The following is a 21044-nucleotide window of genomic DNA, read 5'->3' on the forward strand; positions in this document are numbered from 1 at the left end:
TTCCGGACACAGCTTGTTCTGGAGATGAGGTGATGTTTTTTCTTCGTCCTGTATAGGGCAGAGCTACAACGTGTACTTTTTCAGATTTTGTCGTTGGCTGGATGTAGGCCAAGCACTTGATACCAATAGCTGATGAGTTGTGGTGAAATTTTCCCCATGCCTCCTGTTTGCGCGCATATATAAAACCCACAATGGACATTTCCGCCTTTAGTGACAAAGATAATAAAAGTCTATCAATCATCTCCCAGGGTGCTCGGCAGTCAGCACTGCATGTAGCTCGGAGCTCATGCTTGCTTGCTTGCTGCTCTGTGTGTGTGTGTGTGTGTGTGTGTGTGTATGCGTGAGAGAGAGTGCGGTGAAACATGGCACATGAAGACTGTGCGGGAATGTCAGTGTGCAGCAGCGCTTTCCATACATGTCATATAACAAGGCAGCTTGTTAGCTGCTTTTTTCAGCGGGAGCAGACACCTACTCCACTCTGCCCACTGTGGACCTGTCAGTATTTTCCACGTGATTAAGAGCTTCCTTAAAAAGTTATTTACGAGACGGGAGGAAAATCAGTGACCCGCTTCTTCTTCTTCTTCTTCTTCTTCTTCTTCTTCTTCTTCTTCTTCTTCTTCTTTTGGAGATTGCCCACATGGCTGCATAGCGCGCGCGCGCGCACACACACACACACACACACACACACACACACACACACACACACACACACACACACACACACACACGCCCGACGAGGCTCCCCCGCTGGGATGCAGCGTGGATGCACACTGGGTTTATCCGGGCGACCAACAAACGAGGCTGCGCACAAGTTTGAGAGGGGAGCTGTCCAGTGCTGAAAGCACAGCACGCAGCCTTTCAATTAGACGCGGGGAGCTGCTTTGTGAAAAGGCACCGTTCATCTCTCGTGTATGGTGCCGAGCTGCGCGAGAGCTTTGTCTTTTTTGACACATAATTCCGTCGTCGATCATATTAAAGCGACCGGGTGGGGAAAAAAACAAAACAAAACATGACATTTCACTTTAAATTGGAGCTTCCACAGCTGTCAAGGCGGCGGGCGAATGTGTTGTGAGGAAGGTGGGATCCGGCTGTATATTAACGCCCATCAGTGCTTATTTATTTTCTTGCCAATTTGGAGCCAAACAAACAAACAAACAAGCAAACTGGTGGAGAGAAAAAAAAGGACAATAACGATCCAGCCTGGGCTGCGGATCAATAGCGCGGATCCGCAATGACTTTCCAGCTCGCGTGTGTGAGAATGCAGACAGGAGGGGTGGAGTTCGCAGCTCTTACTTTTTCAAACGCAGCTCCGCCACAGAGCAGCTCAGTCTTTGCGCGGCGGAACAGCGCAGTACGCTGGTGGCTGCGGACAGCGCGCACCCGGGGCTCCCGCTCCCTCTCCCGGCTCGGACCAAGACCCGCCCGCCCCGCCGCCGCAGCCTTCCGGTGAACTTTCCATGCTGTTTCCCGTCCGACTGGCCGCACTTAGGCGCTGCTGTGTGCGGACCATATCGGCTGCAGCTCGCTCGGCTGCTGCGCTCCGGCTCTCCCGCGCCGAGCCACCGCCTCCAGAGGGACTCGCGCAGCGCGGGGAGCTGGCCCGGCTCTCCGGCACGCATGGAGGGGGACGTCATGGACAAGGTGGACAAGGTGGAGGAGGCCACGGCGACCGTGCGTGACTTCGACCCCATCAGCGGGAGCATCCCGGCCACCAAGGTGGAGATCACCGTGTCCTGCAGGTGGGCTGCATTTTTTTTTGGGGGGGTTTATCCAGGGAGGATTCTTTTTAGGGGGTCGAGCTCGCGCGCTCTGATTGCGGGAAAGAAATGTGGCAAAACACCACGACAGCTTTTGCGGCTGAAAACATAAAATTAGCGTCTCTGTATTTCATTTCGTCATTCAGAAGCACATATTAAACAATACTTGACATCAAGATAAAATCTAGTGGAAAATAACTCAGTGATGCATTTTCTCTAGTTGTTACAGAAATGATCTCATCTATTCGCTTTAAGTGGAACAAATTCAGCCCCCCTCCCAAAAAACTTTTACCACGTTATTTGCTAAAGGCTCGCTCTTGGGGAGGTGTTCCGAGTGGTCCCGTGCGGCGCGTTTTGCGCGCGTGCAAACGATACATCGACCTTTGGAGAGTTTGTTGGCGCGCCGGAGGATTTTTTTTTTCTCCCACCTCCCCGCGGCTGTGCGAAACCGTCGCCATTCCGTCACTCCCCGTATCAATCTGGGAATAAACTGCCAGCCCTTCCCACCCGCACTGGCAGGGGAAAAACACACATACACACACACACAGGAATCCCAGCAGGATGGGAAGGTGCCACGGTGCAGGGTGGGGCTCCGCCGGTTGCAGGTGCTCTCACTGGATGCAGCAGCAGCGTGTGGAAATTCCTCCGCATGGGTGCACAGCTCACGACCAGCTGACATCCCCTCCTGCAAATTGCCACCATGAGATTTTACTTGTTAGTGCTAATCCAGTGCAGGGCTCTCCCACTTCTTCTTCTTCTTCTTCTTCTTCTTCTTCTTCTTCTTCTTCTTCTTCTTCTTTTAAATACCTCTGCATCTAGGTTCTTTCTAAGTGACGAGCTCTCGTGGGAGAATCAGATCCCAGGAGATCTCATGATCAGTGGTAAATGCACAGAGATCCATTGTTGGTTCATTAAGAAACAAAAAAACAGAAAAAGGCCCAAAACCATACATATGTATGCTGCCCCACATTTTTTTTTTTTTTTTTTTACTTTTCCGATCTATCTGCATTTACTCAGCTGATCTGAATGCTGCAGGCTGCTGTATCCTTGCACGGCTTAGCAGTTGAGTGCAATGAAAACGATTCATGTGCCATGTATAGAGCTGCTGTGCGCGCTAATGAGGCTGGCATACTTAACTTGTTGTGTGCTTTCATCTAGCGTGCTGGATCCAGTGTGTGTTGTTGTGCAGCAGCAGCTGGACTTGCATTGTCCCACCTCCCTCTTTTTCTGCCCCCCCCCACATCCTCACCTCCTCCCCTCCTGTCCATGAGCTGCGATCTGTGTTGATGCCTTCGGGCTCTGTGGATGTGCAACTCCCCTGTCTGTCGTTAATGTCTTTCCAAACAAAGACATGCTCCAGGACACGGTATTATAGAGAGAGAGAGAACAGTCATCCCTGCTGTGTGTGTATGTGTGTGTTTTTTTTTTTTACATCTTGGTCCTTGAAACCCTGTGCGTGCGTGTGTGTGTGTGTGTGTGTGTGTGTGTGTGTGTGTGTGTGTGTGTGTGTGTGTGTGTGTGTGTTTAGAGATGACGAGTCTTCAGGGGCCTCGCCTCTTTTTTCTCATTTCTTCACTTGTGGCAATTTGCCACAATGTCTGACCTTTTGAAGCTGATCTTTGAGCTATAAGTCAACGCGCTGTCACGTACAGAAGGGAGGAAAGAGAGAGGGGGGGGGGAGAGGGAGAGAAAAACAACCCACCCATCCATCCATCCATCCATCCATCTTCTGGCCATAGGGAGCCAGTGTGTCCTCCCGGCCGGTGAGATGCGACACTGGAAACAATAAGAGTTGCGAGGGGGCAGAGAGAGGATCAAGCCTCCGCAAGTCTGTGTAATTGATTTAGTAAAGCCGGAAAGCTGCGAGGTTGCACAGCGCATGGGATTGAAATTGTGACTGGCGGCTCTGCTGGTGTACACCCCCCACCCCACCACCACCTCCACCTCCGACCTCTGCCTGGTGCTGCGGCACACAGGGGCGGAGGAGACGGGTCCTCGTCGAATCGTCGCATGGAATCTCCAGCTTCCGCCTCTCGCTCAGCCAACATCTCCCTCTCTGCCACCGGGGGTGGGGGAGTCGGGGGTGGAGGAGGGAGTCAGAGGGGGCGGGGGGATGGGGAGGGGGGGGCTTCGCTGCCAATCAGCGGCAAGAGGATTCCTCCAAACTCAAATGGAGGCGATGTGTTCTCCCAGAATGCTCACCGTGGCTGCGGTTTGGTGGGGTGGCGGGACCACCAGCCTCCCTCCCTCCCTCCCGCTGGCTGGTTGGCTGGCGTGGCAGCCGCGTCCCTTCATTACTCAATATTTTAAGCAGCGGGGGTGAATTTTTCATGAGTCGTCCGCGGAGTTTGCCACATCATGCTTTAATTATGACCAAAGGAGTGGATGCGGATTCTGCCCGGCTGCCCTCTTTTATATCTCTGCTCTGCAGACTCGGAGGCTCTGTCTCCGAAGTTGCCATGTACAATGACTTCAGGGACACTGGGGCCTCGGCTCTGCGATTCCACTGCGAAGAGCACTTTTATGTAATGAATGTTGGAGAAAATGTGCACGCTGACAGAAATCACCCGAGCCCCCAAAGACACGTGGATCTTCTGGAGAAACCAAGGCAGTAATCCAGTTTTTCCTCCTTTCTGTTTGGTCACTTATCAGTTCAATTAGAGACAGAGAGAGTGAGAGAGAGAGAGAGAGAGAGAGAGAGGGAGAGAGAGAGAGAGAGAACGTTTAAAAAACTTGCAAATTAAATTTGGTTTTCTCTGCCTCTGTCTCTTCCTGCCCTTTGAGATAAACCATAAGTGGTATTTTTACACTTGTTTTTCTATGTTCCTCAGAGCTTAATGAAAGCTTAAAAATGAGGTCTGCCAGAGGGAGGCGGGCCCTTAGCTCCGAGCTACTAACATCTCATCGGTTGGTGGCCTTTTACTAAGACAGATTTTCAAATGTTCCCAGAAACAACATGGACTTTGCAGTTTGTTGAACTTTATCGGGACAGCGGGACTTTATTTTGATGTGCAAGTGAAGCGCATGGCTGTTGGATTAATGGTGATAGCCCTGGCCACTTCATGTACAGTAGCTTACATACGATGACACACCCATGGCAGAGTGTTGGTGTAATAGTAGAGGGGGCATGTCGTGAAAGAAACGGAAAACATGCTAATTTACCTAAATTTTCAGTCAGAATCGAACTTTTACCCCATTTTCCCCATTTGGCTTTACGGTGGGAGACTGTGGGCGTGGCAAGCTGGCACCATCAGCCAATGGGACATCACATGGGGAATAGGGGGAGGGGCGGGTGGACTCCTGCCCCAGATAGAAACAACATCAGCTTTAATGTTAAGAATTTATCTAACGGATAAAAAAAAAAATTGAATTTTCAGAAAAAAATGAATCCAATTTCCATCTTAACTGTCTTTCTTGCTCCGCATGGAAAATTGAACTGATAAGCATTCCCCCACACTCCTTCTTTCCATTTTGCTCCAATGGTGGCGCTCAACAGGACGCGACCGGAATGATGGAACAACAGCGATAAGCCTGACAGCCCCGGCAGAGTTTACAACCCTTATCAGAGCGGAGCAGGGAGGCCCCGAGTTTCCCGCTCGAGAGAAATTAGTGTTTGACGCGTCTTCCCTCCCAATCCGGCCGGGGCAAAAAAAAAAAAAAAAAAAAGGGAAAAGATGACAACGACTCAATAAATAAGGGCAAGATTACGTGTCTCCGCTGTTGTGTGCGCAGGACAGGAGTCGTAGATCAGCGACATCACAAATTCCCATTTCACCCCCACGCGACTGGAAGACCGTTATTTGGGGGAAATATATTGGTGCTTTGCGAGATTCCGAGTCACCCGGCAGGAATCCTTCAAAGCTGCGGGAAAAGCTTTGGACGGGGAGCTCTGTCCAGCTCCGGCAAGTCGACCGTCTTGTCCGTCTGCTCCAGTTCTCCGCTGTGACTTTGAAGCTGGCGTGGGCAAACTACGGCCTGGGGGCCGTGTGCGGCCCGTTAAGCTTTTTAATCCGGTCCGCTGAACTTGAAGATATGATATTAAAAGTAAGTAAGTCATAAAATAGCTCTGTTTCATCCATTCTTTCAGTGTTTTAAGAGTCATTTCAATAAAGAGCTTAACGCTGTAGGGCTTCAAAGACAAATATTTTATTGTAACTTTGCTTTTGGTCATTTTCCATTGACATTAAAGCACATTTTGTATCCCATATATATATATATATATATATATCCCTCATATCCCATGATATATTTTTTCTCCTATGAGGTGAGTCACCAGCCCCTCTGTCACATTCTAGAACCCACTGTGGCCCCACCAGTCAAAAAGTTTGCCCTCCCCTGCTTTTAGAGCCTCGCTTAGAACCGCAGATTAGCTTGCGCGGGGTCTTCGCGAGCAGCGCCGTGTCCGATCGATGCGCTCCAAAGTCACGGGGGTCCAAACCCGGCCGGGCCACCGCCTGCCGCCGCTCCCCGGAGGGTCATTTACCAGGTGAAAGGTACCAAAGGAGGTCACGTGACCTATGATAAATGGTAGCGGGGGGAGGGGGTGGGGGAGGGGGAGAGGTCACTGATTGCCGCCTCCTCCGGGGGTCAGCGGTGTGGAGAGTCCTTCCAGAGGCAATCACCGCCAGGCGCCCGGGTGAGGCAGGGGTTGGTGGGTGCTGGTGGGTTGTGTTTGAGGCGGAGCCGCTCCGTCAAATCAACGGCGTGATTAGTGTACATGGCGTCGGCGCTCAAACAGAAGGCCCCCCCGGTGGCGCTGAGCAATTTCGGGCCCCCGCCGCGCCGCAACCTATTGTTTATCCCGCTGCATTGTTCCGCTGGGTAATTCCGCCGTTGTTTTGGTGCTAATAGCGCTAGCTTAGCGGTTGATCTCGCTCAACCCCTCACAGTTACCCGTCTCTCTTTCCTCCCTCTATCTCTCTATCCTGTTCCAGGCCAAACATCTCTCTCTCTCTGTCTTTCTCTCTGTCTCTCTATCGCCTCAGCAGAAAGGCAAAGTTGGAGCCGAAATAGTTCACCATTGCGTAAGAGCATCAATTATGGATAAGAGATCTTTTAAAGCACGAGAGAAGTTTCAATTTTGCTGCGCTGTTCTTCTTCCTCTTCTTCTTCTTTTTTTCCCCTTAATCTCATATTCTGGGTGAAGAGTGACCCTGCAGGCCCGAGAGTGACGCGTCACATCTGTTTTGGGAGGTTGGAGGCTGTGAGAGGCTTGAGGGTGCCAGCAGTCCATTTTCTTTTTTTAACCCTCCTTCCAATTTTTCGGTATGTGCAGATTGCAGCGGCGGGGAGGTTGAGTCTCCAGGGTCGACGAGGCGGATAATTATGCATGAACTCCTGATGGAGCGAAGATGAGTTCTGATCCCCGGTCACTTGCCTTGTAGTCGTGTCACTGTTATTAATATGTTATCATTAGGGGTCTCCCACAGCCGGGAAGCCACTGAATCCACGGAAGCGGGATTCGCGGTCGGTGGTTCAGCAGCTCTTAGAAACCGAACAAGTCGCTCTGGGCTTCGACATATTGAGTCACTATTTTCGGACGAAAAAAAAAAAATAACTCGAGATTTCTGCAGTGGGGTGTTTGGGTGTCGGGGGATATTTGACCTCACATCACAGCTCGGCTGCCGAGCGCCGGCGCTGGTGGCAGATTGGTACAGAATGTGACATGTTGCTCGGCGAAGATTATGTGGCGCCTGCCGGAGGTCGCGCTCACAGTGACGGCTGAAGGCCGGAGCGGCGCTGGGTTTATTTCTGCCGCCTGGTCTGCTGGATGCCAGAGGGCAGATGTGGTCAGTGCACGGGTGAGAACGTGTGTGCGTGTTTGTTCGTGTGTGAAACCTTTGATTGTTGCTGTAGGGATGTGAATTATTTGACGGGCATGTGTGAAATGTTGTGAGACAAAGCGGCGGGAAAACTTGCGCTGCGGTCATGCAGCCGTGTGGAAACGCTGCCAGCCAATTCACTTCAACTGCGACTTTGGCTCTCGTTGGCATCTGATGTCTTTGTAGGTATAAGAAAAATCTGCTTTTGTATCGTTTTGCCTGTTGAGCAAAAGGATTTAAGGCATTAAAATGCTCCTTTTTTTTCAACTGTTTATGCCAGAAACAAGGAAAGTGTTTAATCCTTTTAATAATCCTGCTATAATTCGGGATTTGGAGATTTTCGAGGTCTAACCTGCGATCGCTGGCTAACGCTCCCGATGCTTCTGGAGTTCAGCAGCTTTGGTGAAACACCTCAGGCGACTCCTGTTGTATGCGCCAGCTAATGTTGTTTGTAGTTTTTTGTATGGTTTCTTAGGATGTTTATTATGAATTGATTATCAGTCACATGCGTCACGTGGTGCCGGTGGGACGTTGGCAGTAGTGAACATCAGCTGTTCTTCACCTAGCGGGTTTTCAGAATGAACTGAGAGGATGGGGTGTTGGGGAGAGGGGGGAGAGGGGGGTGGGGGGTGGGTGGCCTACTTTTGCTGACCGCTTTTGCTTTGCTTGGCTTTATTTTGCTTTGAACAACATTTTGACACTCAAACAAGATGCATTGAATTATTCAAAATGAAATGGGCCCCATTGTTTGTGTTTGAGCTGCAATAAATCTACAAGGCAATTTGTTTCCGGAGCCGTGACCTATTAACCACCGGCGCATCTGGCAGGTAATTTTTTTCCCCTACTTTATCCAAAGGACAAAAAAAAATATAGTCACAGAGAGGCTGTCACTCAACACCTGTGTTCCCATTGGCTGGCAGGTTGTGGGAGGGGTCCACAACCCCCCCTTGCTCCTCCTCTGACCTCCTCCACCACTTCTGAAACAAGGCGCTGATTTTCAGCAAGTTGCTGCTCAAAAACGACCTCGTCCTTCCTCTCTCTCTCTCTCTCTCTGTGTCTCTCTCTGTCTCTCTCTTTTCCCTTTGCATACTTCCTGTTAGACAGCCAACTCCTCCCTAGACAGCCGGCCGGCTCGCTGAGCGCTCCTCCGCCGCTGCGGCGCCGTGATAATGAGTGCAGCTGTCATTCACGGCCCCTTTTGATCTGTCCGCCTCGACTTTAGTCGCGATAAAAACTTGTGGCTGTGACGTTGCGTCCGCATTCTCTGTGGGTGGAGAGGGTGTGGTGGTGGTGGGGGGTTGGGTCACAAGGCCTAAACTCTTTTTCTTTACCCCGAGACGTTTCAGAGGGAGTTTGGTGCAGCAGCTCGGATGCATTGAACCAAACGGAGGAGATGAGGAGATGAGGAGGATCCCTGCACGTTGGTTATTGTTGTTGGGTGGAGGGAAGGTGCTGGGGGGGGGGGATAGTCGGTCTTGCTGTGGCGGTTCCAACACTGAATGCATCTCCTCCTCCCGCAGCGTAATTTCAGTAAGACTAATGTGCAAGCGAGTGAAAGAACAGGGCCACTGCAGAGTGTTTTTTTTATTTATTTATTTATTTGCTTACTTATTTAAGCTGGCTCTTCTGTCCCAAAAAGAAAGAAGAGCCTGAGAGAAAGAGCGACCGAGCAGCGGAGCAGAAACTCCGGCAGCGCTCATCTCGTAAAGGAGGTTTGATGAAAAAAGAAAAAAAAAAAAAAATCCGCTGTGGGTTTTTTTTCCCCTTTGGGGAAATTGCGAAACTGTGTTCTTCTTTCTGCAGTTATGTCATTATTTCGACGCTCCAGCCGGTGAGTTTCTGCGGCGCTGCTTTGTGATCTGTACAATTTGAGCCTCTTGCTGCCTTCACCTGCAGTGGCTCAGCCATCAATTAGAAGCCTCCTCCTTCATCTCTCTCTGCCGCTGCTGCTGCTGCTGCTGCTGCTGCTGCTGCTGCTGCGGGTTACACCACAAGCATCCCCCTCCCTCACCAACATCAATTAAACTAATCCTCTGGGAGGCTTATTTTTTTTTGTTTTTTTATTTCCTTATTTTTCAGGTCGGCTTTATTACCGGGATGGCAGCTGAGAGCGACCCCGCTCCCTCGGCTGAGTTTCATCCTCCTCCTCTGTGTTTTAATGACGGCTTATTGTCATTTCAAAGCCCAGATGTGTATCGGTTTGGAAATGCCGTCCCATGTGTGCCAGCTGAGAGCACCGGCGGCGCAGGTCTGCAAAAGATGTTTGCGGCTTGGGTTTTTATTTATTTTTCTGCCCCCAAATGGAATGGATGGAAGTGGGTTCGGGGGGTTGCATTGGCGTGAATTCACAGCGGACGATGTGCAAAGTGCTCCGCCTGCACTGGAACATGCGTGCACAGCAGTGGTATCGGTGTGCGTATCTCCCTGTCAGTCTCGGGAGGGGGACACGGCTCTTCCGTTGCACCGACCCACCGAGCTGCCGCGGCGCCGGCACGCTATTACCATTGATATCGCTCCCCGCGCGGACGTTTGTCACGCGCCGAAAAAGCCCACCCCCTGGAAACGGGGATCCGCCGCGTGCGCTCCACTCTCATTTATTATGCCAGTATAAAAAAAAGCATTTCAGGCCTGTGATCCGGCCGCCCTGGGAGTGCTCCGCTGCAGGTATATGCTGGGGGGACCCACGGGCAACCCAGGTTGAAGAGAAATTGAATAATTAAACAGACGGAGGCGATAGAGACACCTGCTGCCATCCGTGGCGAAGGTCAGCAGATGGCTGCGCCGCTAATCAGGTGGGGGGAGCGAATGGCCAACACCACTGGGATTGGGTTGTGCCGAGCAGGGAGAGGTTTGTTTTACGTAATTACAGCAAGAGGAAATTAAGAGTTGCTTGTGAGGACCACGACGGCAGGACGACGGAAAGTTTCCAAAATACTTCTGAGATCCTGGAGGAAACATTTTAAAGAGGTGGCAAAAAAAAAAAATTTGCTTTTACAATTTTTTTTTCTCAGTGACGTTAGCGGTCTCTGCTGCCTCGCTATATGCAATTGGACAGAATTCCAGCCAAGACTGGATGAAGTAAAGTGAAAATGTATTTTTTCCAACCAGAAAATCCTTGAGTAGGCATGGGCAAACTACGGCCAGGGGGACATATGCGGCCCGTTAAGCTTTATAATCTGGCCCGCCAAGCTTGAGGAAATTCCAATAATAATAAGTAAGTCATAACAAAGGTGTATTCCAACACTGGGGGGCTTCAAAGATACTGATCTTTTCATTTTCAATTGACATTAAAGTACACGTTTTCTACATATGCCATGATATATTTTTTCCTCCAATGAGGTGGCTCACCAAAACACTCCATCCATCTGCTCCTGCTCTGGCCCCTCTGTCACATTTTAGAACCCACTGTGGCCCACCAGTCAAAAAGTTTGCCCACCCCTGCTTTAGGGCCATTTTGTTGTTTGGTGAAAGGGCAACGAGTTCTAATGAGACTGCAGTATTCTTGCTAATCTCTTTAGAAAGAGCTATTGTGCCTGATCGAGAGAGAGAGAGAGAGAGAGATCTTACAGATTCTCTTTGTACCTCCAGTCTTCTTTATATGTTAAGGAAACAGTTCGCTTTTGAAATCCACGGAAATCTGAAGACCGCTTGACTACGATCTCTGCCGACCGTCGACGAGACCGATGAGAAAATCCGAGATGAAATCCGAATCGATCACAGTCGCTGTGGTTGGGTCAGACCATGAGTGGGCTCGCCACCAGGGAGCGCCCCATAATGCCGCGGTTCCCTTCTGAGGATCTCTCTTAATTCAGATTTTACAAGTGACCAAAAAGGTCGACCGCTACGAGGGCACCTTCTCTTGCATGACACACCTTTCAAGACGGAAGCAACCTTCATTTCAAACTTTATAATTAGTCCCCTCCGTATTGTAAAAGAGCCCTGACACAGGATGTGAGTGCGGTGGAGACAGCAGCAGCAGCAGCAGCAGCAGCAGCCGCAGCAGCAGTATATACCTCTGCAGCATGGTTCAGTGAAGCAGCTTCAGGGTACATTACAATAAAAGTGGACCTACTGACCTCACGGTGTGCAAGCGGAGAGAAAACGTCTTTCCTCAGGTCTAAGAAAGGAAAGAGAGGGAGAGAAGAGTGGAGTGGGAGTGGAGGGGGGTCGAGGGGCAGCAGAGGAGGTGGAGTGACACCATCCTTCACTCTCCCGCTGCCGCCTCTAATGTAATACAGATTAGATTTCCCTCCCGCTAACCCAGTCACAGACTTCACTTTTCAGACTTTGCGTTTGTCCTTTTGCCGTGCCAATCAGATGGCAGCAGTGGCGGTGCCCAACTCCAGACAATTTAAAAACCACTTTTATACTGAATTATAAACTATTTCTCCAAGGTGCCAATTATGATTTTTTTTTGACAACCGCAAGGAGCGTTGGGGGAGAATTAAAGAGGCTGCATTAATGATGGGCCGCACTGGTGCCGAGCCAGCCGCTCAAATACCTCCAGGGGTCTGACAGAGAGCTGCCGGCTGCTCCTGATATTCATTCTTTTTAATTTAAAGTTCAGCCGCCAGCCCTGTTTTAGAGGTCAGAAACTCCGCCGTCTCTCTTCGCCCTTGCGGAGCTCTTATCGATATTCTAACGCGGCTAAAATAGCCTCATCGCACATCTGGACCACCAGAAAGGCTGCAAGTTTGTTTTTAATGTGCCGATATTGGTGGTTAACACTGCACCCAGACCCCACCACAGTTCTGTTTTAGAAATTAGTCAGTAAAGCTGTCTAATTAATCCAGATGAATAAACAAACAGCTCTTTGTCAGCAATAATTACAGAGCTATTAGCGCCAAGTGAAATTAGACTCCTTTGTCCTAACGCCGTCTTGCTGCACGCCTGACGAATTACTAAATGTTTTTTGCGCAGAGGCCAGAAAATGCGTGGCTCACTTTTTCTCAACGAAGGCGGCGACACTAAGAGAAGTTTCGCGGCCGCGTCATGACAGGAATGTGAAGTGCGGAGAGAAGAGAAGAGAAGAAGCGGCTGGATCTAATTACTTTTGTCCCACTTTCAGTGAACTTCTCATCTTCATCAGCGAACTTCCTTCTGCACGTTAGCTGTTTCGGATAATGATCTCCCCCCCCCCCTTTGGGATTAAAAGAGAGCGAGAGAGCGAGAGAGCAGGCGGGCGAGCGAGCCGGCTGACTTCTCAGATGTGTGTGTTACTGCAGCAAAATCAGACTTCTTATCTTATGAGATTGTGATTGTGATCCCGTGGGCGCTGTGGTCTCTGCGCCCTGGACTGCATCACAACTGAAAACAAGCCTGCCGCCTTTTTCACGTCGGTGCTTCATTTCGTCGCAGCCTTGGAGAGCTGAGTCGAGGAAACCTGTGACCTCCTCCATCAAAGCAAAAAGAGCTCAGATTTAAGAGCTCGATCATTTGGTGGGCGTGTACGAAGGATGAGCGCACAAACGATGGCCGTTGCAAACATGGCGGATGCGGTATTATTGCATCGTGAAAGTTCTTTTTTTGTTCCCCTCCATGGAGACCAAGTAGGTAGAGCAGAGTGACTGGAAGCGTGGAATGAATTTTAATATCATTGAAATTGCAGGAGCTATAGTCGCAGAGGTAAATAGACATTCTGTTCAGCAAAGGGAGAGGAGGAACATCAGGAGGGAACAGGACGGACACGTCAATTCGCCATGGAGGAAGAGAGAGGGAAAAAAACTGCAAGTGCAATCAAAGTTATTAGTATTGGTATTATTGTTGGTAGTATCATTAATGGTAATAATATTATTAATGGTGTTATTGGCAGTACTGGTAGTAGCAACCTGGAGGAAGCAAATATATAATAAATTAGTGCAGGAGAATGGGTGGGATTAGAGAAGTTTCCACTTCTTCCCGCTCCTTTCTGAACATCTGTTATTGCATTTTTGCTCTTTTTTAATTTTTAATGCAGTAATATTCAGAGAATTGAGAGTGACTAAAAAAACGAAGAAGAAACGTAAACCTCCACCAGTTTCACAGGAAAACGACCTGGAATGGGACCGATGAGTTTTTGCAACATTCCAATCTGCTGCAACAATAACCGCCCGTGCAGCAACGCTGCAGTCAATTAGCATCTCCCCTTTCAAAACAGCTAAATAATGATGCAAAACAAAGCAACCGCAAAAAGTTCCAGGCTTTGTAGGTCGTAGCTGAAGTCGCAGAAAAATATATGGCCAATATACACGACTGATCTCAAGCTTACTGTTTTTTTTTTTTTTTTCCTTCCGAAACGTCCAGACCCCCTGACAGATTCAGGGCCCAAAAACCTTGTTTCCCGCGGCAGCGCCGCAGGGGATGTGAACCGTGACGTCCCCGCTCCTCCGTGAGAGGCACGTCCTCCTGCACACAGCGACGGGATAGTGCGGCGGACGGCCTAATTGTGGCAGAGTAATGGACGCAAGCGGCTAACAGGTGGATACAAAGAGCCACTTAGTCATGCATGGCTTTGTTATCTCCGACCGTAATTACGCCGACGACACGTCGACTGCAGAACGGGTCGGCTCGAGGCTAATACCCAGCCGGGCTGCATCTATTATTGCCCCTCTCGGCTTTTCCCCCACGACAGAAGACTTTGTCGGGGCGGGGGCGGGCGACGGGAGGGGAGGACGCGGCACTACGTGTACATGAATGAGCTCTGCTTGCTTTGGATTCTGTCCTGGAATCTCATCTATATTCATTGAAATCCCGTCTGTGGGCTGAAGGGATGGGGATTGTTTCCGAGCGGCGGGTTTGATATTGACAGCGGCGGAAACTAGGGGGGAACAAGGTGCATTTACGGGCGCCTGCATTACGCTGACATGCTAATGAGAACTTTGCAGAAAAATCCGTGGAAAACGCCTGTAATCGCCCCATGGAGCTCCGACTGGGCAAAACCCTGCGAGAGGAACTAATGCCGTGGGGGATAACTGGAAATTTCATGCGCAGAGGGAGGCCCTGGGTCGTCATTTCAGCCCCGTGAATGCAGGGGAGTCACGGAAGCAGTCTCAGCCTCGTGCTCCTGCAGCCAGGTAACCTAACCCTCAGACCTCCAAGGACGGCGGCTCGGTGGCCTTCGCTACCTTCCACAGAGTCACGACGTGATGAGCCGCACCTCTGCCAACTGCACCCGGCGGCCCTCGGGGTAATTGGACTGTTGCTATGGAAACGCGGATCAAACACGGCGAGTGGAATTCACGCCAACACTTGAAATTCAATATAAATTCCTTTGCGTTCAGTGTGAAAATGGCGCGATTTGTCCCCCCCCCAGCCTTTTGACGGACACATCGCGCTCCTGTGGACGTGCGCGGTGGCCGGGTCGCTCAGGTTTCTACTGTGAGACCGTTGAACATCCATCTGGAGACAGAAATCCGACAGAAAACATTTTTCAGTCAGTCTTGATTCGATAACCAGTCGGCTTTCCAGGAAGTGACTGCCGCTAGCTGCCCTCTGAAGAAGAACAGACAGAAGATTGCTAAGATTCTTCCTGACAATTGATATGATTCATATCATTCATCAGGTAATGCGTTGATTTAAAACCGACAGGAAAAAGAATCATGCGCTAGAGCTAAAGGGAGAAGACTCCCCTGGCAGACTTTTCGTAAATATTTGATTTTCTATGTGGTGGGAAAATATTGTTTGGGTAAACAGAAACCAGACGTAACCCGTTTCATTAACGGGTTGTCAAAAGTGAGGAATAACTGGGGGACGTCGACGGCCAGAGGTCGGAATGAATGCGTCTCCGCAGGGGGATCGAGTGGACCGCAGAGACGTGACGCACGCCTTTGAATGGGCGACTCTTATCGTACATTCAACGAGGGCTTTGGAATTTTAAATCTCAAACCCGCGGAAGCATGAGGATGGCTCGGTTCAACTGAATCCCCCCGGGAGCCTTGTGGCTCTCTCTCTCTCTGGGTCATGCTTTCTTAGTTTTGTATTTTTTTTTTTTTTAGCCATATAGAGTTCTATATGTATGTATGTTTAGACTGTTCATATACAACTCTGCAACCAGTGGAATTAAGCTCAATTTAAAGTGGAGAAAACTTTAGTGTCCAAATTAAACCAACTAATTAACTGATTGACTGACTGACTGACTGACTGACTGACTGAAATGACATCAGACTAAAATCTAGTGCAGAGGCGAAACATTTTTCAATAAGCCTGTGGGGCTTCATTCCTCTTTTCCTTTCATTCTTTGACACAAAGCGTGACATATGGCTCAAATGCATCGACGTGCTCAGTCTGCGCACTCCTCCAACTGGCACAGTAATAAAAGAAATCCTTCATTTTTACAATGTTTTTGTAACGGTTGACAAGGTTTGCGCAGCATTGGTTCAACTGAGAAAATATCCACTTCACAATCTTGCGACAAATTGTTTCTCGAGAAGAAGCAAATGTTTTTCCTGGGCGTCCTACGCGTGTCCTTTCGCCGAGCCTGTAAGTGTTTGTCGCTGCGCCCGGCTCGCCTAAAAACAAGAATGAAAAAAAAAAAAAAAAAAACAGAGTCAAGGACGACACGCTTGATGCTCCGCTATACCGGCGTGCATTCATCCTGTTACTCACCCTTTTATCATCTTGCAAGATTATTACTCTGTCTCGACCTGAAGAGGCTCCGCCAGGCGTTCCGGAGCTTTTCTGCGGCAGCGTCTGTCTTCTCGTGCACGCGTGAGGATGAAAAGCTCTTTGTCCGCGGTGGAGGACATCGACCATGCAAGTGCTGAAGATGCCTCTTCAGTAGTTCGGCCTTTTGTCGCATCACAATGTCACATATTGCATGTAAGATAAGATATACCCCCCCCAAACCCAGCTGGTTTTGAGGGTTTTTTGTTTGTGTTTTCCTGCGAAGGGCGACGTCGCCATAGCTACAGAGGTGTTTTTAACAGCTCAGGTAGCCGCTGGACACCGAAATCCCGTTAAGTCGAGGGCCGTGACTCATCTCTCTCTCTCTCTCTCTCTGTCTCTCTCTGTCTCTCTCACACACACACACACAAAGACACACCAAGCGGTTTAACAATCACAACACAATGGTTAAACAGACCCATAAAAAAAACAGATGTCGAGGTTTACAGCAGCAGCCATATGCTGCTGTTGTTGTCGTTGTTATTTTTTTTTTTTTAAACATTTAACCTTGTGAATGCCTACCCCCCCCCCCCCCCCCCCCAACACCGGCAGCTCTTTACATCACTTTGCCTTTAATTGCTTTTTCAAACAGTTCAGCCTTCCCTGTCAACGCTTGCGTGCAGGCGGCAAAGCGGCGAGACGTCCTCACTCAGAACTAATTAGGACCGATTGTTTGCAACCCATGCACACAAACTCCCGCTGAATCCTAATGAGAATAATAATACTAATACTAATAACGATAATAGTAGTAATAATGATGATTTGTGTCCTCTTCTGCAGGAACCTGCTGGACCGGGACACTTTCTCCAAGTCGGACCCATGTGAGTTGTCCATCAACACTGCTACACTACACAACATGCTACGCAGCCAGGCTTTTATTTCAGATTAAAAAAAAAAAAAAAGATTCTTTCTAAGTTTTTGCGGATCATCGCTCTGATGTAGCTCCCCCTGCTGTTTCCAGGTCCTCCGTCTGTAACCGCAGTGAGGCGGCCACCTCTGCCCGCCGAGAGCCGCAGAAAGCACCTTAATGCATGCAGAGTATGAAAGGCGGCCGTTGAATACAAATAGGTTGCTTTTCCCGCAGACGCATAAAGAATGGCTGGTAGAGAATGGAGGAAAGGTTCCACATAATGGAGGAGAGGTTCATGCCCTCAGTGTAAATACGCTTCGGGGAAAATATCCCACCTGTCCTATTTTTGTATTTCGCAGGGAAATGATTCTAGATGGCTGTGCTGGCAGCTGTATGTGTGTCTCCTTTATTTAACGGAGTCTCGTTGTTGCGGACATTGTGCTTTGATTGCACTGCTAAAAAAAACTAAAAAAAAGTGAAAAAAACCCAAAAACAATCCAAGCGCCCCTGCTGCACATGGATTGTGCCCCCGAGCTTGTTTACATCGCACCTGGAATTTGAATGCAGGGCGGTGGCGGCGCCGAGCGCGCCACTTCATTATGTTGTCAAGACATGGAGGGATAATGACTGATGAATGTCACAGCGGAACAGAGGCAGCAAACAAACAGGCTTTTTGACAGAGTGGGACGCCTAATTGAGACGGTTTGATGACACTGTGTTCGTCTTCTTCTCTGTTTCTCTGTTTCTGCTTCCCTCCTTTTGCTGCCCCCAGTGGTCGTGCTCTACACACAGGGCGTGGAGTCCAAACAGTGGCGAGAGGTAAGAGACGGCGGTGGCCGTATCAATCCAAATATCGATAAGGCTGGTATTGGTATTGATTGTTATCACTGGAAAGAGATCGATATTTCGATAGACTTTGCATGTTTAATCTACCACAGGGTTCCCCAATAAGTTGGAATAAATACATGTTTTTTCTTTTGTTTTACCCCATCCAATCACAATAATTTCAAGCAGAAAAAACTGAATGGACCAACCAACTTCTGCTCTAAAAGTGCGAAAGGCATTGAATGGTCTGGACAAATTTAGTTAAAATGCCCAAATTCTCTCCTGGGTTAGGGTTAGTAATTAATAATCCACGTTAATGGACATTGCATTCCACAGCAATTTGACCTTTCACCTTCATCAAAAAGTATCCACCTTATATCGGCATCGGCGATACACGCCACATATTTATTTGGTATTCGATTGACCCCAATACTTCCAGTATTGTACATCACTAGTGAGAGATTGCGGACACTCACACTTGGTAACCTCGGCCCGTCCGCTTTGTATCTGTCTCTCCAGGTAGAAAAAAAACAAACTATGGGGTGTCAATCATTTGCGATCGATTTACCCACAGCAAATATCAGCGCGGCTCTCAGTGCCGCGTTGACCGTGACTGATGAGGCTGATCGCCGTGACGGCTATTTGCCTGTTGACGGCAGAGGCACCTTAATTAGACCGGAGGGACGGACGGTCGGAGCGGGAGGGAGTCGGAGCACAGGGTGAGACGGAGGAGGCAGACTCCTGGGGGATCCCAGTCCAGGCCAAAGTGTTCTGGGTAGAAACGCCAGAGTTCAGTACGGCATTCTTTTATTTCCCAGACGAGCAGCAAAAGTTCCTCAAAAACCCCCCAAAAAATCAATCAGAGGGTTAACCCTCTGTTTACAGCCTCCTGTTTCCTGATATGGTCTCCCAGTATCTCCTGGTTGTGGTCGTGTCCCAAACTGGAGGGGTCTCAAATTCTTGAAGGCCCCATTTTGACACTGATTTTGACAATCAGTTATGGAAAAAGTTGTACACGGCTCCAGGAAAGAGCCCATTTAGCCCTCTGTTTACAGCCTCCTGCTAAAAAAAGACAAAAAAAAAATGCAGTTTTTAGATTCCTGCCGATGATGATGCCTTAGACATGTTTGGAATAGAAGAAAAACAAGTCGGCCTGAAGGTGTGATCACTGATGTGAGAGACATTTTGGCTCTCTGTGACATCACAAAGGGAAGAGTGTGTGAGAACTGTGTTTTAGCACAAAACGAAAATTCCTTGGAGGTTCAGTGTGAACTCCCAAGTGTTGATTTAGCGTCACACCTTCTCCCTTCCTCCCGATTCAGCCCGACGTGTTTGCATGCGCTCAAAACCAATCAATGTCTGTTGGTGTGTACGTGCGCACGTTGGTTTTTGCCTTTGCCCTATCTCTGTTTTACCACACGCCAGTGGTGAGCGCCACTGCGAATGGGTGGAGCCGATGACTTACGGGTCGGACGATTAATCGTTCCAGTCGGACGATTAATCGTTTGATTGATTGAGCTGGAGAGTCGGACGAGAAGCAGCCAACAGGGGGCGACGGCGGTGTCGAAATCGCCCTGCTAAAGTCCGAAACGAGCTGCAGGATGCAGGAGTCGCTGACAGACAACAAATGTCAGGGAACAAAAAAAACGGAATGCAGATTTGAGGTGGGAGGAGCCTCCTACACTTGTCACCTCAGATGTACGGCGGTGGCGGCGAGGCCTCGCTAAGCTCCAGCTGTGCTGTGTTGATAAAGCTAAGCTCCTCTTCTCCCACCTCTGTCGTGCCGGCTGCTTGTGTGTTTTTTTTTGTTTTTCTTGTTCTCACTGGAGCTGAAACAGTCGGTCGGAGCACCTTTCACCGCGCCGCTGAACGTCTGTAATCCAATTACCCCCCCTCACCGTCCACATGTGGGACGAACCCACTCCTCTCCTCCTGTCGCTTCGTTAGCCGGAGGAAGGATGTGAACCAAAAAAAAAAAAAAGAAAATACACTGGTGGATAGATTTTTTTTTTTTTTTTTTTAGTGGGAGGTCTCCATCACTTTCCCCTCCTTTTGTCAGCCACGTAACATTGGAGCCTCAATCTTCAATACTTCCCCCCACCCTTGGAAATTACTCCCGGTGCATGACGGCTCTCCCTCCATCCTGGTTACTCGACTCGCTGGCCGACAACAATGAGCTGAGAAATAAATGGACGCGAAGCCCGGCCGCGACCGCTCGGAGCTCATCTTTCTTTTCGCCGTGGAGGGAATTTTTTTGTCGGACGGCGCTCGCGTCTTCATCCGTCTCCGGCCTGTTCTGGAGAGAGAAGAAGCCCCGCTATCCCGCGGCTCTTCTCTTCACTTGCTGGGTCAATAGCTAATCAACTGCAGCTCCGTCAGTCTGAGGGTCTTGGGTGACTTTGGAGTGGCTGCTGCTCTGCTCTCATGCTGACTCCTCCTTTGTTAAGTGTTGCCTCAGACCAAATTGAATATGCTATTGATGCCCCCCCCTCACCCCCAACCACACACCCCCTCCCACCCCCATCATTGAACGTGCCCCCGTTCCCGCTCCTGCAGTGCTCTCACCTCCTTTGGCGTGCGTCGGGGTGAATGAAAGGAACGCGAGCATGAGAAGAAGGTTTTTTTTTCTTTCTTTCCCCTCCTGGCAGTTCAAACTTTTATAGGCAGCGAGACACTTTTAAACTTTGATGGCACACTGCACCTCAGGAGAAGCGCTCTGTCAAAGCTGTCATGTCAGCCCGCATGTGTGTGTTTAAATTGCTCTGCCCTGGTGTGTGTGTGTGTGTGCACGTCACCTGTTAGTGGTGCACTCTTCCCTCCTGCAGAGAGGAGTTGGTGGATGTTGGAAGCGGACACAGAGAAACAAACTGTCCTTCAGTGCAGATTTCGCCGCTAAGAGAGACGTGAATTCGGAAACTAGTCACCCCGAAACCATAAAACCTGCCCAAAACCCACCAACCTGCGCTCAGCGAAGAACCTCCTAAGTCTGATGATAAACTCAGAAACTTTTCACTTGGCAAAAACTAGCAGGCATTTGAGAGGACCCACTCATTTGAAAATGATCACAAATGAAAAAAGGTGGCACTTCCTGTGAGAGAAAATATCCAGAGAAGAAATACGTAGCTTCCAAATTCTCCCAGATTTTGTTGC

At 49.4% G+C, this 21044-nt stretch overlaps 1 protein-coding gene across 2 annotated transcripts in view; it reads left to right on the plus strand.

Moving 5' to 3' along the window:
• The first annotated feature begins 1288 nt into the window (after nucleotides 1-1288).
• cpne5a (copine Va) overlaps nucleotides 1289-21044 on the plus strand; it is a 69963-nt gene continuing 50207 nt past the window's right edge. For both annotated transcript variants that reach the window (XM_076026409.1, XM_076026410.1), the window contains exons 1-3: nucleotides 1289-1739; nucleotides 17000-17040; nucleotides 17842-17888. In XM_076026409.1, coding sequence (XP_075882524.1) covers nucleotides 1618-1739; nucleotides 17000-17040; nucleotides 17842-17888 — 210 coding nt within the window. In that variant the 5' untranslated portion in view covers nucleotides 1289-1617. The remainder of the gene's footprint in view (nucleotides 1740-16999; nucleotides 17041-17841; nucleotides 17889-21044) is intronic.

Source organism: Nelusetta ayraudi, unplaced genomic scaffold (assembly GCF_046127955.1).
Source record: "Nelusetta ayraudi isolate G7.1 ecotype Tasmania unplaced genomic scaffold, CSIRO-AGI_Nayr_v1 ptg000019l, whole genome shotgun sequence".
NCBI lineage: Eukaryota > Metazoa > Chordata > Actinopteri > Tetraodontiformes > Monacanthidae > Nelusetta > Nelusetta ayraudi.